The following is an 18,806-nucleotide window of genomic DNA, read 5'->3' as shown; positions in this document are numbered from 1 at the left end:
CTCTCTGAGAGTCAGACCCAGGATGTGTTGTTCGAATGGCTCATTTTTGGTATGTTAATGTCATATGGGAAATCAGCCCCAAGGTTTCATCCATTCCTCTATGACAGCCTAGTCCAGAGTGGAAAACATTGAATATACACTTGTCTTTGGGATTGAAAAATAGCCCACTGAAGGGATTTATCACAGTACATTATGAAAACAGTTGGAAAGGAGTTTTCATAAAAATGATACTCGGGAAGTTCCTTGGAATCATTTGTATTCATAACAAGTCATGCATGTAAAACTTTACATTTCTATTCAATCATGTTAAACTTTTCACTTAGAAACATAACCCTTAGAATTATAACATCCCCAATCCTTTGATACTCACATGGTTAAACTAAATTTTAGAATTAACCAATATAGAAATATAGATGTAGGACCACCAATTTTTCTCATAATGAGTTTAGTTCTGATGATTCACAAGTGGATAACATGTAATGTCATCAGCAGGGGTTTGATTGCACAGTCAGACCCAGTGTCTCTGCGGGGTTTGCACAAAATAGTTTACCATGGGTGGGAGAGAAGCTTGTATTTTCCATGAGAAACAGTTGCTCTGAGATAAGTATATTTTGTTCAGATTACCAAAGTATTGATTAGAATTTGTATTTATAGAGCTAAGACGGGAACCTCAGTTAGTGTGACTGTTGACCTATGGCTTTATTGATACAACTGTCTTTCTATAGTTAAGACTGGTAAGAAATAAAATCCTCTTATGCTCTTATTGCAGCTCTGTAAATACAAGGATCTGCTAGTCTTGGCAAGTCTTGATTACTTAATATTTGCTTTAATTTACTCCTCGGTACAAAAGTAGGAATTTTATCTGCCCTGTATTTTTACCGAGTTGTCATTTGAAGCATCTTAAATGTGAAAGTTATACAAGTTGAGATTTATGTATTAAGTATTTTTAAATAGGAAGGATCTTTAAACAGCATTAATACAATTTTTAATGTTACTGCTCTTCAACTTTTATTCTTTATTCTTCCTTTCCAGTTTCTTTTGTAACATCATTCTCACCACCTCCCTTTAATTTTTTTTTTTTTTTTTTTTAAGAAATATTACATTCTGCCAGTAGGAAAGCAGACAATGATAAAACTGATAGCTGAAGGAAAGAGTATTTTTCTTGGGTGAAATTTTGATAATACCAAATTGTCTTTTTCAATTCTGTACTTAGAGATTAATTATTATATCTTCTTTTATTTTTCTGTATGCAGGAAATGACTTATTTCTTGTAGCAGTTCACGAACTGGGGCATGCTCTGGGATTGGAGCATTCCAATGACCCCACAGCCATAATGGCCCCATTTTACCAGTACATGGAAACTGACAACTTCAAACTGCCTAATGATGATTTGCAGGGCATCCAGAAGATATATGGTAAGCCACCACTGGTGAATTTCTGTTTGATTAACCCTACAGTGAAGTGCAGAATTCCTGCTGTGATTTCCTGTTGGAGATAGGTGCTCTAAGTATATGAGATAAAAACTGAAAAAAATCTGGCCCATTAACAAAATTCTTCTATCAATTAAGTTTTGTTGACAACAATCCCAGATATCTTACTGTATATTTTATGGAAAAGTCTTAAACACTGATGAAGTTTTTTTTATTGTTTAGTTGAAACCTGCAGTTATAGAAATGATCTTATAAACTCTAGTATTATAAAATTAAATTGAAATATGTAATAAAGGAATATAATGAATAAACTAGTCAGAAATGTAAGACTTTTATATAAGATGTTGAGACTGGCAAAAACTGACATATTGGCTCTTGCTTATCAATTTTGTTGTTAGATTACTTTCTAGAGAAATTACTTTTGAAATTCCAGAAAAGACCCTGGTGTAATGGATATAAATCTCAAAGCATCTAATTACTAACTCAATGTGAAAGCTAACAAATATGAGAATATTAATTAGCAAATATGGGAGTGAATATAGCAAATATATGAGTGAAAGTTAACAAATGGTTAAATTCACTAACATATAATTCAAAGGCAATCTCTAATACTGTATAAAATCATTTTTATTTATGGGGTTCAGTCAATAAATGCAAATTAAGAAAAAATTTTTACTATAAACCTCTCTCCCATAATACAAACATTGACCTTCATAAACACATTTCACACATAATTGTTAAGATCTTGACATTTGTAATTTACATATAGTGAATATGCTTTACTAAATTAATGAAGTGAAGCATGTATTTTTATAATACAAAGACAAATGTGTACCATTTGTATGTTAATATCCTGTAGCCAGAACATGTCATTTGCATTTTTAAACAGCATAGTTAAAATTCACTAATTTGTTTTACATTCATTAGTTTTTCAATTTAAATGTCTCAGAGGTAAATGTTCTCACAGGGTTAAAATGGATTTGATAAAAGGTCAGCTGTTGTGCTGCTTTTAATTGTGGGGATAAGGAGACAAGTGAAATGTCTCAGACTTAAAGCTGAATAGCTCATATGTTAAATATGAGGGCATATTGTCCTATAACTATATGTGTGTCATCAGATATTCCTAAGTGGTTAATTGAAAAGAGGCTCTTTCTCATGATCTCATGAATTAGGAGTCTAGACTGGTGGTCTACTGAAGATAGCATCCCATATATAGATACTAAGTGTGACCAGCTCTGTATTGCTGTTTGAGGAATGATGCTTAACATCTGTACCAAATTACATGTGTAAACTTTGGCTTCATTTAGAAGCCTCTTTTTTAGAAATGCTTCTTCACACTAAGATTTTACTGCTGGTTTTTTAATCAATAGATGTTTTAGGTTCAGTGTTCAAATGCAATACCCTTTCAGCAATTTGTCAAAATCTTTCATTAGAAAAAAATAGTGAAAGTCAGGAAGAGGTTGTAAAATGCAGTCAGAGACATGGGATAGAATAAACTTTGATTAATGTTTATCTTTTAGAAATATTTGCATAAAATCATTGCTGTTGGAGTCTCGGATTAACTTTGGTGGCATTACCTGCATGCTTTCGGTATTCATTTTCATTTATTTATTATTTAGATACTACCTACTTCCAAAAAAAAAAAAAGAATATTTGAAAGCAGCTCTCCCGGTAAGGACAGTGGTGAAGCTATAAAAATATCATTAAAAATTAACAAAGAAAACCTAGTTACTTGAATCCAGAATTTAGCATGATAAAAGCCAGTTTCAGATAGACTTGGAAATGGTTTGTTTTTTTCACAAAATATATGACTTTAAAGACTTTGTAGCTCCGTTAGTCTGTTGGTGAGTGTTCTCTTTAGCCTATTTTCCAACACTATTCCAATTTTAAATAAGCCAAGCACTATCCTCGTATTTTCCAAAGGTCCACCTGATAAGATTCCTCCACCGACAAGACCTCTACCGACGGCGCCCCCACACCGCTCTGTGCCCCCCGCCGACCCGAGGAGGAACGACAGGCCGAAACCCCCCCGGCCCCCCACAGGCAGACCGTCCTATCCTGGAGCCAAACCCAACATCTGTGATGGCAACTTTAACACTCTAGCTATTCTGCGCCGGGAGATGTTTGTTTTCAAGGTAGGAGGCTGAGATTTGTTTTTTTGTTGTTTTGTTTTGTTTTTTTAATGGTAGATCAAGTGTCTACAGTGTCGCTTTAGGAAACAGGTTCTCATTCATTCTAACACTACCTTCCCAACCCTCTCATAGTTAGAAGGTTCAAAAAAAGCATCTTTAAAAAAACAACAATAAAAAACCACAAGTGGGCTTAAATGTCTGGCAGAAGATTGCTGTGACATTCTATTTTGGAGATGGGTTTATGTCAGCAAAAGCTAAAATGCCTAGAAATATGATGGCAAGGAAAAGCTGCATGTTATGAAGAGATGAAAAAGCAGACTTTAAATCATGAATAGGAACTGATAGGGATGATTTGCTTGGAAGGTTAGTCACATCCAGGCATACTACAGTTGTGTCTTTGGTTTATGTATCTTTTTAAGATCCTTATAATTTCACTTGATAATTAAAGCTTTTTTGTTTTGTTTTGTTTTGTTTTAAGGAGGAGCATTGATCATTTTGTTTAGGATCTACTGGTAGCGTTTTCAGTTAAATAGCCTCTATAAGAACATCACTTTGTCTTTACATATTTATGAGGGTGGTGGTGGTATTGCTGTTTTCTTTAGCCAGGCATTTATATCTACCTAATTTATAATATCTTTTTAAAAAGCTTCAGGCTAAGCTAGGAACATCACTTGTACTCATCTTCCTAAAAATAATTTGTCAATTTTACATTTTGCTTCAATGTACTTCCTAATGCTATTGGGTTCTCAGACAATGACACTAATATACAATGTATCAAAGTAAGTTCCGTAATACTGAAAAGTGAATATAATGTACTGCTGAAAAACTAATTTTCTGCCCTTGATATTTGTAAAGCTATTTAAAGATTAATGAAGAACATTATTGTGTGTGTTGGCAGTAGAGTATTAAAATAGCCACGTTACACCACTATCATCCATTTAAAAAATAAAATGTGCTCTCATTTTTGGTGGACATGAATCAATAAATAATGAAATGTTGTCCTACTTACACAGAATTTCCTATCTACCAGAGGCTATACTTTAAAAATATAGATTTCATATAATTTCTAATAGACAAAGTACCCTATTTCCTTTATTGGGAAATAAGATCTGAATTTGATATAATATGCACAAGAGCATCATACTTTCCAGGAAAAATCAATGCTTTTATTCAAACACATGAATGGATTTTTGAGTTCTCTAAATGCCCTGCAATGCTTAATAAGAAACTGACATGGCAGCTTTGTACCTTGATATCATGATGATATCACTGAATTGTCAACTTTATATGGTTATTCTAGAAATATAGAATAGGATGTGAAGTTGACTCTGGCTGCATTTTTTTCATTCTTCCTGTCTAAGTAGATTGCTAATCTCAGAACAGAGAGGTACCTTCATATGTAGTGATCAATTCCACCAACCACTTTGCTCTGCACATTGGGGATACTTAGTAAGTACTGTTGACTGACAAAATAAAATCCTATGATCTCTGATTCCTGGAATCAGGAATGGATAAAAATTGCACAGGTAATGCAGATAGAATGCAGTAAACACTATTTTCAATACCAAAGCATGTGTATAAAAAACATTAGTAAGATTTGCTTCTCTAAACTCATGTTATCATGGATCCCTTAACCAAAACTGGCTGTAGGACACACTTCCTAAAATCCTCCTGAATTTAATTTCTCATTTTCATTAGTCCCTTCTTTCTTGCCCATAATAATTCCTATTGAAGATAACATCCTCTGATAGGCATTATATTCTTTTTAATTTCCACTTGCCTAATGGGTACTCTGTCACATAGCTTCATAATTTCCATACTTATCTCGTCTTTCATACATTGGATATTTATGCCCAGGGTAGTTTACTAGGCACCAAGGGTGTGTGAATAGAAGATGCCACCCCTGTCCTCATAGGGCTCAAACTCCAGTAGTGAAGACAGGCATGAATGCAAATACTTTCAACATACAAAAGTAGAAGGTACAATGTTGACACAAGGAGAAAGTACCAAAGTCTCCTTAAATAGAAAAAGACTACGTTACCAAGATAAGGCTTGTGTGGAATTTTGAGAGAGGAATTTCCTAGGCACATTGAAGAATGAGAATTTGGTATAGTAAAATGCTTGTGTAGTAATGAGAAAGAAAATGGACTATGTTAACTCTAATACAAAGTGATAGCATATAATTTCAACATTTACAACATTGGATGGAGGCAAAGCAAACATAATCAAGTGATACCTGCTCTTTGTTAGTATCTACCAAGGATTGGGCAACTAATATGTTCTTGGATGTATGCTAGGCACTTTACATCCATAATCCCTAAACCTTACAACAGTACTGCAAGGTGGGTTGTGTAGTCTCTGTTTTACAAAGGAGAAAACAGAGAATCAGAAAGTTAGGAAGTTGGCCAAGTCAAAAAGCTTGTAAGTAGTCGTCAGTAATTGAACACAGGTCCACTTGACACCAAAATCCATGTTTTTCCCACTAAACTTGCTTCCAGAAAAAGTTGAGGAAAGCTTCAAAAGACACATGGACTTGAAGCTATAGTTTGAAAGGATAAATTATCGAGAAATATTTATTGAGCTCCTGCTATTTGCCAGATGCCATTTTAGACACTGGCAATGTAGGTAGTAGTGAACAAAGCCATGTAGACCCTGGTTTCTTGGCACTTGCATTCTAGTTTTCAGGACAGTTAGGTGAGAGTACTTCACACAGAGGTGCCACATGCATGCCATGGAAGGATGTGAGAATGTGTACACATGACTGAGCCCTGAAATTGTTTTTTTTTTCCTTTGCTAATGACTGCTCGTCTCCTAATGTCTCCCTTTATACCTATGCAGTCTACACTCCTTTCACCTCTAAATTCTTATTGCTCTATATCTGTTATTCCTGTCTGAAATTACTCTCTGCAAGTTCACCTTGCCCACATCTGCCTTTCTAAATTTCCCTTTAATTTAAATATCATTTTTTTCATAGTCTACTCCTTATTGACCATCCATTCAAGAATATTTTAGGATCTCCCATTATTTGCTTTACTCCAACTGACCTAACTTGATTTTCTATTTCTATTCATTACAAACTGTCTACTCAAGTTAAAGCCCCTGTCTCCTCAACCTTACAAATCCACCACTCATTTTTCACCTTAGTTTTGGTGTCTGGGACCATCTTCTCAAGCTTCTACTTATCCAAACCTTCCCTCCTCAACATCTCCCAGATGCCCCCACTCTTCTGACTACTTCTTCAACCCAAAATCTTTCTAGTGATTTTTCTTTATTTCCAATTAGCATGTTACTAATTTTTGTCTTCTCTAATTATTTCTCATGGTAATGTGCCCTCCACTAGATTATGACCTTCTTCAGAACAGAGATTGGTTCACGTGTGCTTCATAGAGCTCAGTGCTAATGAATAGGGGTCTCATTATAATAATTGTTTAGTCAAACTGTAGTTAGTATCATGTTTGTACTCTAGTAACTAACTAAAATGAAATTATCGAAAGCATTTCATTCTGGTGTATTGTTATCTGTTGCCCCAAGAGTTCCATAAGTATTATTCATTTCAATTCTATATGTATGGTCTTTAAGCAACATATATAAAAATCTAGATCTAAGCAAAAGGTGATATCATCAAATAATGTTTTGTTATTAGGAAAAAACATTTCTTTATAATAGAAGTTTCAGTATAATTCTTTTTGGAGGCAAGCTTCCTCTTAGGAAATTTAATTTACGTTAAACTTTCCATGCATCTATTTATTATTTAAAGTAAGTTCACACACATATGTATTTCTATATGGAAATATATATAACATCCCTCTGTCCTTATGCATGAGAAATAGACTACCTAGAGAAAGGAAATGAAAATCAAAACAAATGCCAAGGAACAGAGAAACAAAATAGCAAAGTAATTTTGTCCTTCCTGTAGAGAAGGTGATTTTTTTTAAAGAGTGTTCCCTGAAGAGTGTAAGCTGTATGTGTCATGTGATGCTGTGTGACTAAGATGACAATACAGTAATAAAATCTGATTGTTCAAATGAATACTCTCAAAGTGCCTTTGGACTACAAGATGAAAACATTGGATATTTCAGTTATTTTGTGATGTAAAAGAAAGCTAGAAGGCAAAATTAGCCAAAGTTGCACTGAATATATTTCAGTACACAATACTCCACTGTATATGAAAGAGTGAAGTGGTGACTATATTCTTCCCGAAGCTGAAATAGGAAGAAAACTATATCAAGCACCTGGAATTCTTTTAGTGCCATAAAAAGGGGCTGGGGCTCCATTTGGCTTGGCTGTGGACATTTTCTTTATAATAAGGGGAGGAAGCAGAGGCCAGTGCTCCGTACTGCAGTTAGTAAGGATATTTCTAAGATGTGAGGCCATCCTGAAGCAATGCTCCAGGAAGCGTGGTCATGCACTTTCCTAGTTAATAGAGAGGATCAAAGCTCAGGGTACTCCGTAAGGAAAGCATTTCATCTTTTACCAAAAAAAATCAAGCCAGACAGACACCATTTACTTTTCCTTGTCATTTTCTTGTCTTTTCATTTAAAAGTGAGGAAGCAAGCACTTGAGAATTGTCTATTCAAGTTCTTGCTTGACCTTTCCAATTATATGTCAAACTCAGACCTAAGCAAAACTGAGCTACTGATCTTTCATGAACCTACTGCTCCTGCTTCTCTCTTCCCCATTCAAAATATTGGCAGCTCCTTTTCTCCAAGCACTTGAGAGTTGTCTATTCAAGTTCTTGCTTGACCTTTTCACTCAGATGTTAAACTCAAACCTAAGCAAAACTGAGCTACTGATCTTCTTTCATGAGCCTACTCCTCCTGCTTCTCTCTTCCCCATTCAAAATAATGGCAGCTCCTTTTCTCCATTTATTCATGAAGATATCTTGAAGTCATCCTCAACTCCTCTCTTTTCCTTATATCCCCATGGAATCCATCAGCAAATCCTGTTGACCTCACCTTGAATATATAACCAGCATCCAGCCACTTGTCTCCCCTTCCATTGCTACCATCCTTGTCCAAGGCTCCACCACATCCCACCTTGAGTATTGTAATATCCTTCAAATTGGTTTCCTGCTACTTCTCATTCTTCCTCCCTCCAGTCTATTTTCAATAATGTATGCAGAATGCTCCGGTGTAAAAACGTGTGTCAGACCCTGCTGCTGCTCCGCCAAAAGTCCTTCAGTGTCTCCACATCTAACTCAGAGTAAAAGCCCATTTCTCCTTACCTCCCTGATTTCACCTCCACTCCCACTTGTTCTGCTCACTTTTACTCACTCACCTCCTGCCACACTTGCTTCTGTGCTGTTCCTTGAACTTGCCAGCCACCCCTTCCTCCAGGGTTTTACGGGTCTATTCCTGTCAAATGCAAAATGGCCATGTATCCTCCAGACTTCTGCCACCATACATAAAGTAGCAGAGAGCAATCGCCAGTCTCTTATCTATTCCAGTCCAGACTGTCTACTGCTACACAGATCTACACGGGGCTAAAATATGAAAGGGAATGACGATATTTGTAGAGACGTTCAGAAAAGTTGAGTATCATTGTGGATTATATATATATTGTGGTACTTTGTGACCCCAAAGATATGGAATGGATTTGTCTTTTGCAATTGAAGGTTTCCATCCCGACATTCAGTCTAATGGTGTGACTCATTCTTGGTGCATAGCTGTGGGTCCTTGTTTACATAGTATAAGGCAGTGTTTAAACACTTAGATTTTAGAGAGAGACTTCAATTGATATACCACTTGTGATCTTGCATAAAACCAGGCTCCAGGCAAGTCACGTAATTGTCTTGTTTTATTGGTAGATTGCAGAGGACCTTAGCAAAATGCCCTAAACAGAATGGACAATAAATATTTGTTTTTTATCTTTAGCTTACTTTCCATATATGTGTAATACACTAATAAATGCCATCATAGGTATATAATAAACTCAGGAAATAGTAGCTACTAGGTAGCAAGACAGACTGAACATTTTTAACTACTTGTTAAATTCATTAACTCAAATCCCATATTATTTGAAATTATTTAAAACAAATAATTTTTAGCTGAATGAAGATCATAGAAAATGACTTTAAAACTTATGGTGTATATGGTATGTGAATAAATCTTAATTTAAAAAAACATGGTATAGGCAAAAGAAATGGAACGGTTATTGTTGTTTAAATCACTTTAGTCCTTAGAATGATTTAACAATATTCTATTGGAAGAGAATCCAAAAAGTGTGTAATAAACAGAAAGACACTTTGAGAAATCATACAGCATGGGATAGGCAAAAGTTACTGAGTCACAGCTTCAAATCTGTACTGTCGGGCTGTGTATCTGATAATATTAATAGTACATTGTAATTGGAGCTAGATTCAAATGAGACCAAAGGGAGCAATTACTAAGACACTGTAATCAGAGGTTTAATTAAACTTTCCTTGTAGTACAAAAATCATAGTCCTTCAAATAATTTAGGTAAACATTTTAAGAAGAAATTGAAATTGTTATGTAATTCTGCATATTTAATGGAAATATTACTTGCTTTTCAGAATATTTGTATTGAATTAGGTTTAAGATTTCTCCTTGAAACTTTTAAAATTTTTTATTGACATTTCCTTATTGCTTAGGCAATAGGGCAAGCTTATAAATATTATTCAGCAGGAATGAGTTCACTGTCACCTGAGTTTCCAGTTTCTTCTCCAGTAAATTTATTTTGGAGTGGTTTTAAACATTTTGAGCTGTGTATTCAGATACTTGTTCATCTTGAGCCAATTTGAAATCCTTTTTATTCCATAGCAATATTAATCTTCCTGTTCTAGCATATTAATAATCCAAATCTTTTCAGTGTCAAAAATTCATGCTCTTCTGTTCCAGGTTTTAAATAGCTGTCACAAGCAATCTCTTTATATTGAGATTTTATGTAGATATTACTCATTTTCATTCTTCATAGTTCAGAATGTTTTTGCATTAATTCAAGATTAATAAGCAAATTTTAGTTTATTTTTATTTTATTTTTTATTTCAGAATTTTTGAAAACAACAGTTCTCTAATTGCTTTTTTTTCTTATTTGACATTTGTGACTGCACCTCTTTTGACCTCTCATATTTCTATAGAGCAAGAATTGGCCTTTATTTTTACTTTTTTTTTTTTTTAACTTTCAGTTAACTGTGTTGTAATTATCATTGTGCTTTGTGGATTATGTGAAGTTGTTTAAAAATTCAGCCAGGTCTTCAAAATATCCCAGAGTTTATCTTTCATGAGAGAGTTTTATAGATATAAATATTTAAAATTAAGTGGGAGTAAAGCCATCATTGTTTGAAAATTGAGTCTACTTGAAAAATCCCATGAAAGTCAACAGAAAAAATTAAAGTGTTCAGATGTACTGAGCCATAGTAAAAATTTTAAATTGGGCTTTTCTAATAACCGGTTACTACGTAATTAAATAATTTTCCTGATGTAAGTAACACGTAGAACTATACCTAACTAGCAGTAACCGACCCATTGGAGGTCCTCAATAAATGTTTATTAAATGAAGAATGTTTTTACTGTTTTTACTTTTAACTCCATCTCTCTTCATTTAACCTCTGTGACTCAGGGATGTTACCTGTCTTGTTCATTCTCCTAATCCCAATACTTAAAATAGTATTGGCCAGTAGGACTGGATAAATGTTTCTTAATTGAAATGATGTAATATCCTAATATGTAGGATCCATAAACAAAAAACAACAATACATACCTTTAATGATGGGAATTTTAAATAATTAAATTTAAAAAGATTTACCATGTGCTTGGATGGAAAGACTTAACATTGAGGAAAAAAAAAACATTAGTCTCCCACATTATTCTACAAATTAAAAATTATTCTAATCACAATTCCCATGAGATTGGGGGCTGGGGAGACCTTGCTTCTCAAGATTTTAACTTATATGTTAAAAGGATACTAATTAGCATAGTGTAAGTATTATGCCAAATTTTCAATCCCATTTCTATCAGTCACACCACACACCCCACCCCTGACACACACACACACCATGATTGGTTTTAAGTATTTCAGGAGGGATGCTGCACCTTCTAGCATTGGTTCCATATTCTTTAAAGGAAGAACAAAAGCAAAAAGATGTAGTAACCATATCAGAGAAAAAATGCAAATGCTCAGCATTCTTCCCAAGGCCAGAACTGTTACATGTCTACTGTTAGACTCAGAGGTGCCTGGGTAAGCAAAAAATCAAAACTGTGTAAACTGCTCTCTCAAACAATATCAAGATTTTATTAACAGCAAGGAGAGGACCAAGCTATTAGATAGGTAAATAGTAGTTTCTGCATCACTTTCTAAATGGTTATTTTTTATAAAGAGAGATGCTAATTTTTATATATTACTTGTATAACCAGTTAACTTACAGAATTCTTATATTCCTAATATTTTTCTCTTGAAATTCAGGATTTTTTCCTATTTAAATCTTTATACTTCATGTAGAATTTGCTTTGTTATAAGATGTAAAAAAGTGATTTTATTTTTATGTCCAAATTATCAATCTAGCTTTTTCCAATCCCTGTTATTGAAAAACCCCACCATATTCCACATATTTTGAAATAATAATAGAAGTAACACCTATTGAGCACCAAAAATGTGCCAGATGTTTTTCTGGGTGCTTTGCATGGATTATCATATTTCTTTCTCACCTTACATGAGGAAATTGAGGCATAGAGAAGTTAATTTCCATATGTGCTCCTCCAGCCCTGGGCTGCTTGCTTCTGGACTTCTTGTTTTTAAAGTTTCTATTTTTCTTTTTTTTTTAACTCAGCAAATATAATTAAACTTTTGTTACATGCAGGTGAACTCAACCCAAGAGCAAAAGCATAGAAGAATAAAAGATCTCAGTTCAATATCAATACAGAATGTCTAGGGATAAACTTATAAAGGCATTCACAGAACTTACATGTATAAAAGTTAAAACTATTGAAGAATTAAAACAAGATTTGAATAAATAGAAAATAATCCTGTTTTTGAATTAAAGGATTCAAATTTATGAAAATGTCAGTTCCTTGTAGTCTTCCTTAAATTCAGTTTGCAATATCGAAGAGGAAATATAAAGTGAAATAGGCAAACTCTATAAACAACAAGCTATACAATTTTATAGATGGAAATAAAGAAATAGATGTAACGAATTGCCATGTGTTTGAGTGAAAAGACACAGTATTGTAAAATACAAACACATATATAATATACATAGCATATATATAATATGATTACATATATATATTATTTCTCCCCAAATTGTTCCATAAATTAAAAGCAATTCCCACATCAAAATACTCATAGAAGATTTGGTTCTTGCAAAGGAAGATTTAGATGATATTTAAAGATGATATCTTTTAAGATGATAATTTTCTTTTAATTAATCTATAGTTTTAAATAGAAAATAAAATAGTACCTTATTTTTTAGTAATGTAACATAAAAATTCATTTGGTTAAGAATTAAAATTTAAGAATGATACAGACTATACCTACTAGATTTTAAAACTTATTACTAAGCAAATCTACTTAAGCCAGGTTGATACTGAAAATTGACTAGACAGAACAATGGAATAGAATAGAATCCAAAAGTCCCCACAAAGACAGCTAAATTAATTCTAGGATGAATTAATTATTTGTTTTTTCTTTTGTGAATATAAAAAATATATTTGATTAGATGGGCATTTCTAAATAAGTCACAGAATTAAGAAACTATCAGTTAAAGGTGATAGATTTAAAAACAAAATATAAACATTTTTTACATAGCTGAAAAAATCTGTAAGTAAATCTGAAAAGCAAACATGTAAGAACTGTTACTTTTTAACATAATGAGTTTCTAAATAAAAAAAAATTCACAACTTAGTTGAAAAATCAACAAACAACATGAAGATAAAGATGAATGGACTTTAAGGGAATAATAAGTTGCTCATACCATACACATTCTTAAAAATAAATGCAAATTAAAAATAGAGTGAGATATTATTTTAACTATTTTACCGGCAAATGTCAAAAGGATAAGGTGCTACAGTTTCAAGAATGTGGGGAGAAAGGCACTGTCATACTGTTAATGTGAATGTAAATTTTTACCACCTTTTGGGGAAATGTTTGTTCATCAGGAACCTTTGCCTAGGAAATATTTTTTAAAATCACTTTTCACATGTAGCTGAAGACTTGTATACATGAATATTCGTGTCATCATTGTTTATAGTGTTAAAAACTAGAAATAATCCAAATTTTCATCAGTAGGTAACTGGCTATAGATGTTGACATATATCACAGACAAAGGAGTAGAATGTAATTTCTTTAAAAATGGTACCATCTCAAAGATACATATTTTTAAAATGAGCTACAGAAAACCCTTTAAATTGTGCTGTTTTATAGGGGAAAGGTAGAATCCAATCACAGCCAAAAACATACCTAAACTATCTCTGAAAGTTACGTTAAAAACTGGTAACACTAGGGCCTATGGAGAGGAGAATTAGGTGAACAGTGATGGGAAAGAATTAGAAATCTGCAACACAAGTGATTATAACTGTATATACCTATATGTGTGTGTGTATATATGTATATCTGTATACCCACAGACATATATATTTTAAATATGTGTGTACATGCATATACACACATATGTACAAGACCCACATACATATATATATTTATATATTTGTGTACAAAAATACATACACACATATGTACACACACACATTTATACTTAAACAAATATATCCATATAATAAAAAACAAAAAGAGCAGTATCAACATTCTTATCTTAAGAACAATTTAAGAACAATTATCTGGATAATAAGACTAAGTGTGATTATTTAATTATTTTATGTTTGTGTGTGTGTGTGTGTGTGTGTGTGTGTGTGTGTCTTGTTCTTTTTCACTGAGCATTTAATGAGAGAAAAATGGGTTTCTGTTTTCTCGTTATCTTTAACTTGGAGACCTATTTTAAGGATGAATCTGTGTTTTTGGTCCTTTTCTTATCCACTATAATATTGCTGGGCTAATTGAAACACCGTTACCAGAGCTCTGTAATTAGGCCCTTTACCTTAAAAAGGTTTTTCTTAAATTCACCCCATTTCTTTCCACCAGGACAAAAAAAAAAGTGACAGAGACAGCAGTGGAGCATGCCGTTTTCCATAGAGCTTATTTTCTTGGCATGTGGTCTCAAATTGTTCTCTTTCCATCACTGTGTTTCTTACGCTAGTTTACAGTTTCAGGGCGTTACATCGACTTTATTTACATGACAACTTAAAGATATTAAAGACAGTGTCAATGCAAATGTGTAAGATTAAAAAATGATTGCAAATTTAAATTTACAGCAACAGTATGTGATTTAATAAACAGAAAAATGTGCATTAGTAGCCACACGTGTAATATTTCATCCTAAAAATAATAAAAAGAAAGTAAACAGTGATATTCATTGCAGCTTTATTGCTAGTATGAAAAAATTTTGCAAACAAACCAAGTTACCTAGAAATATGTCAATGATGTAGCAAATAATAGTACATCAGCTCAATGCAATATAATGCCATCATTTGAAAGGTTAATTATGAAGAATGTATAAAACAATGAAACATGAATATAATGTGTACGCAAGTGGAAAAGTAAAAAATAAAATTGCATATATCATGAATTGCATTATTTGATATAAATGTGTTGACAAGGCATGCAAAGGTTTATGGGAAAATGAAAGACAAATCTTAGAGTGACAGAATTATGAGTGGATTTTTTAAATATGTACTATGGAACTAATATTGTATATACATTTGGTAGCCCAAATATGTAGCAGTATAAAAGTAGCTTTATAACTGAAAGTTGTAATATATTAAATCATGGGGAAGCCATATCATTTTCAAAAAATATACACAGATGAAAGCTTTGAAAATAGTTGGAGCTTTCCCTTAGACTGTGACAGAATGACCCTGGACAAAATAAAAGGTGACAGGTTTCAATATTATACTTTTACCTGCTCAGTAAAGAAGTCCAATTAGGTAAGGATCTGTGATCTCTATGCTTTAGCATGTAATACAGATATCTCTAATGAATCAAGTTGACCAAATGCTTTAGTTATCTATAGTTTTGCTATTTTTTTAGGCACCTTGGTGAGAATTTATTCATTTTACTATAGAAATACTTTAAAATAATGCAAAGTGATGATGCTTGGCAGTTAATCCAGAGAGTGTTATAAAATTATGCAATGCAAGGGCTTGTCATATAGCAGTGTTCGGCAGTTCAACAAACATTGATGAATTTTAAGCTGTGAAAGGCAATTAGCAGAGTCTGACACATTAGCAAAGGCCCAACTCATTTCAGCCACAGCTATTGTTATTGTGACAGTTGTCAATGTTGCTGTTGTTATTATTACTACCACTAATAGTGTTGTGCAAAGGACTAGAGTTGACCTCAAAGAGATCACTAAGAAGTACTTGACCACATGCCTTACTTTGAAGAAGTTTATAATTACTATACTCTTTTATTCATTCTTTTTATTCTTTAATTCAATACAGTTTTGACTGCCTACCAAGTAACAGCTAGTTATTGGGAACAAAATGATGATCAGCACTCTCCCTGTTCTTTCCCTCAGGGAGATGACGGTCTAGCAGAGGCGATATTAGTACCTGGATAATTATCGTGCACTGTGAGGTGCCGTGAGAGGCTAGTGCACCAAGTGCCGTGGGAGCACATATGAGGGCCACATAAACTGAGAAATAGCTCTTGTTGAGTGATATCGAAAGGACAGTGCAATTAGCCAAGCCTGGAGGTATGAAGATATAGTACAGTGGGAATCTAATGTAGTTACTATAGAAGTCAAGTCAGGGAAATTGAAAAATGAGGCAGGACTATTTCATAAACAGTCTCGTACAGTATGTTGAGACCTTGAGGCTTTATGCACTGGCTAGGTTAACTGTCCAACAGAGCAAACTAGGAGTGACTAAATAGGATCAGAAGTAGGGATCAGAGGTAATATCAAATGTTGAACAAAAGTGGGTTCCTTGCAGGATATGACTCCTGGGGATGAATCTGGACCCGGTTTCATGGGACTGAGAACATCTTCTTGACCAAAAGGGGGATGTGAAATGAAACGAAATAAAGCTTCAGTGGCTGAGAGATTTCCAGTGGAGTAGAGAAGTCACTCTGGTGGACATTCTTACGCACTACATAGATAACACTTTTTAGGTTTTAATGTATTGGAGTAGCTAGAAGTAAACACCTGAAACTACCGAACTCCAACCCAGAAGACGATTGTATAACAATGTAGCTTACAAAGGGTGACAGTGTGATTGTGAAAACCCTGTGGATCGCACTTCCTTTATCCAGTGCATGCATGGATGAGTAGAAAAATGGGGGCAAAAACTAAATGAAAAATAGGGTAGGATGGTTTTACTTTTATTTTTTATTCTGCTGTAAGGAAAATGCTCAAAAATAGATTGGGGTGATGAATGCACAACTACATGATAGTACTGTGAACAGTTGATTACACCATGGATGATTGTATGGTTTGTGAATATATCTCAATAAAATTGAATTTTGAAAAAAAGTGGGTTCCTGGGGGAGGAACTGGTAAGAGTACTTCAGAGCCCCATTCCAAAAGGTGGGACTGAAGACAAGTAGCAAATCAGGCATTTGGGGAGGAAAAAAGAGCAGCTCTAAGAATTGCTTCACTAGGAATGGCTGACTTGACACAGGATCACAGAGAGTCAAGTGTGGATTGAAAAAAAGAAGTGGAAGGTTGGCCTTCAAATGTCACAGTGCAGTGACGCTGTGAAGGGAATCAGAGAGGGCCAGACAACCATGAGGTAGAATTGAATGGGAAGAATCAGGCCTTTCACAGACCAGAATACTGAGACTTCTGTAAAAATAAGTTATATTGTTTTTCCTGTCTCTGTACAAACATTACTGACTGAAACTTTTTTTCGGAAGAATGGTTCATCATATTCTTCATCAGTTTTATCAAAGAAAAGGAAACATTTTTATGGATAATTAACTGTGGCTCTTCTTAAACCTCAGCTGTTTTCATCTCACCTCGAGCAGTTGCTGAGACTCTGCGTTCATGGCACTGCACTACTTACTCATAGACTGCAGTTATTTGTAGCATTACTGGTCAGATTATTAAGTAAACAGAGTCTGTTTATATCCTTGAGCTGCAGCCCAAAGGAGCTGAAGTAGGAGCTGGCCAATTGTGCGCCTCTGACACACAAACCTCCTCATTCATAATCCCGAAACCCTTCAGAATAGAGGCATTTTCCAAGTTGCCCACTGTGTTTCCAGTTACTATTACAAAGACAAATACTGAAGTTACTTTGTTGATTCCTGAACTTTTTCATGTGATATAAATTTGGTAAAAATTTCCTTACTATGTATTCTTCCATCTGGTTCCCCTAATGCTCACAAAAAAACAAAAGATCAAAATAAGGGTCAAAAACAAATTATAAGATTAGAAATTCTGAAGGCTGTTGGAAAAAATTATACCATTGAATATATATGTGTAAGGGCAGTACAGTATCCCCTCCTTGGTATCTATAGAAGGTTTTTTATTTTGTTTTGTTTTGTTTTGTTTTTTTTCTTAGAAAAATTGGACTTTTTATGTATCTTGATTACTTAATCTTTGGTTTGTATTGTTACAGTTACAGTGTTATTTTTTTTTGTTAAATTCAGTTTTATTGAAATACATTCACACACCATACAATCATCCATGATATACAATCCACTGTCCACAGTATGATAACATAGTTATGCATTCATCACCACAATCTATCTCCGAACATTTTCCTTACATAAGAAAGAACCAGAACAAGAATAAAAAAATAAAAGGGAAAAAATAACACCCAAATCATCCCCCCATCCCACCCCATTTGTCCTTTAGTTTCTATCCCCATTCCTCCACTCATCCATATACTAGATAAAGGGGGCACGATCCACAAGGTCCTCACAATCACACTGTCACCCCTTGTAATCTACATCATTATATAATCATCTTCAGGAGTCCAGACTGCTGGGTTGGAGCCTGGCAGTCTCAGGTATCCACCCCCAGCCATTCCAATACACCAAAGCCTAAGAGGTGTTATCTATATAGTGCATAAGAATGTCCACCAGAGTGACCTCCCGACTCCACCTGGAATCTCTCAGCCACTGAAACTACTTCGTCCCATTTTGCATCCCCCTTTTGGTCAAGAAGATACTCTCAGTCCCACGATGCCGGGTCTACATTCATCCCCGGGAGTCATACTCTGCATTGCCAGGG

The 18,806-nt window shown here is 34.1% G+C and overlaps 1 protein-coding gene across 2 annotated transcripts in view; it reads left to right on the top strand.

The window, feature by feature from the left end:
* The window catches only part of MMP16 (matrix metallopeptidase 16), a 281,625-nt gene that overhangs the window by 196,638 nt on the left and 66,181 nt on the right, over nucleotides 1-18,806 (top strand). For both annotated transcript variants that reach the window (XM_037803043.1, XM_037803044.1), the window contains exons 5-6: nucleotides 1,254-1,415; nucleotides 3,354-3,565. In XM_037803043.1, coding sequence (XP_037658971.1) covers nucleotides 1,254-1,415; nucleotides 3,354-3,565 — 374 coding nt within the window. The remainder of the gene's footprint in view (nucleotides 1-1,253; nucleotides 1,416-3,353; nucleotides 3,566-18,806) is intronic.

This window comes from Choloepus didactylus, chromosome 14 (genome assembly GCF_015220235.1).
Source record: "Choloepus didactylus isolate mChoDid1 chromosome 14, mChoDid1.pri, whole genome shotgun sequence".
In the NCBI taxonomy this organism is placed as follows: Eukaryota; Metazoa; Chordata; class Mammalia; order Pilosa; family Megalonychidae; genus Choloepus; species Choloepus didactylus.
Note: the sequence above shows the minus strand (reverse complement) of the source record. Positions and strands in the feature narration are given on the sequence as shown.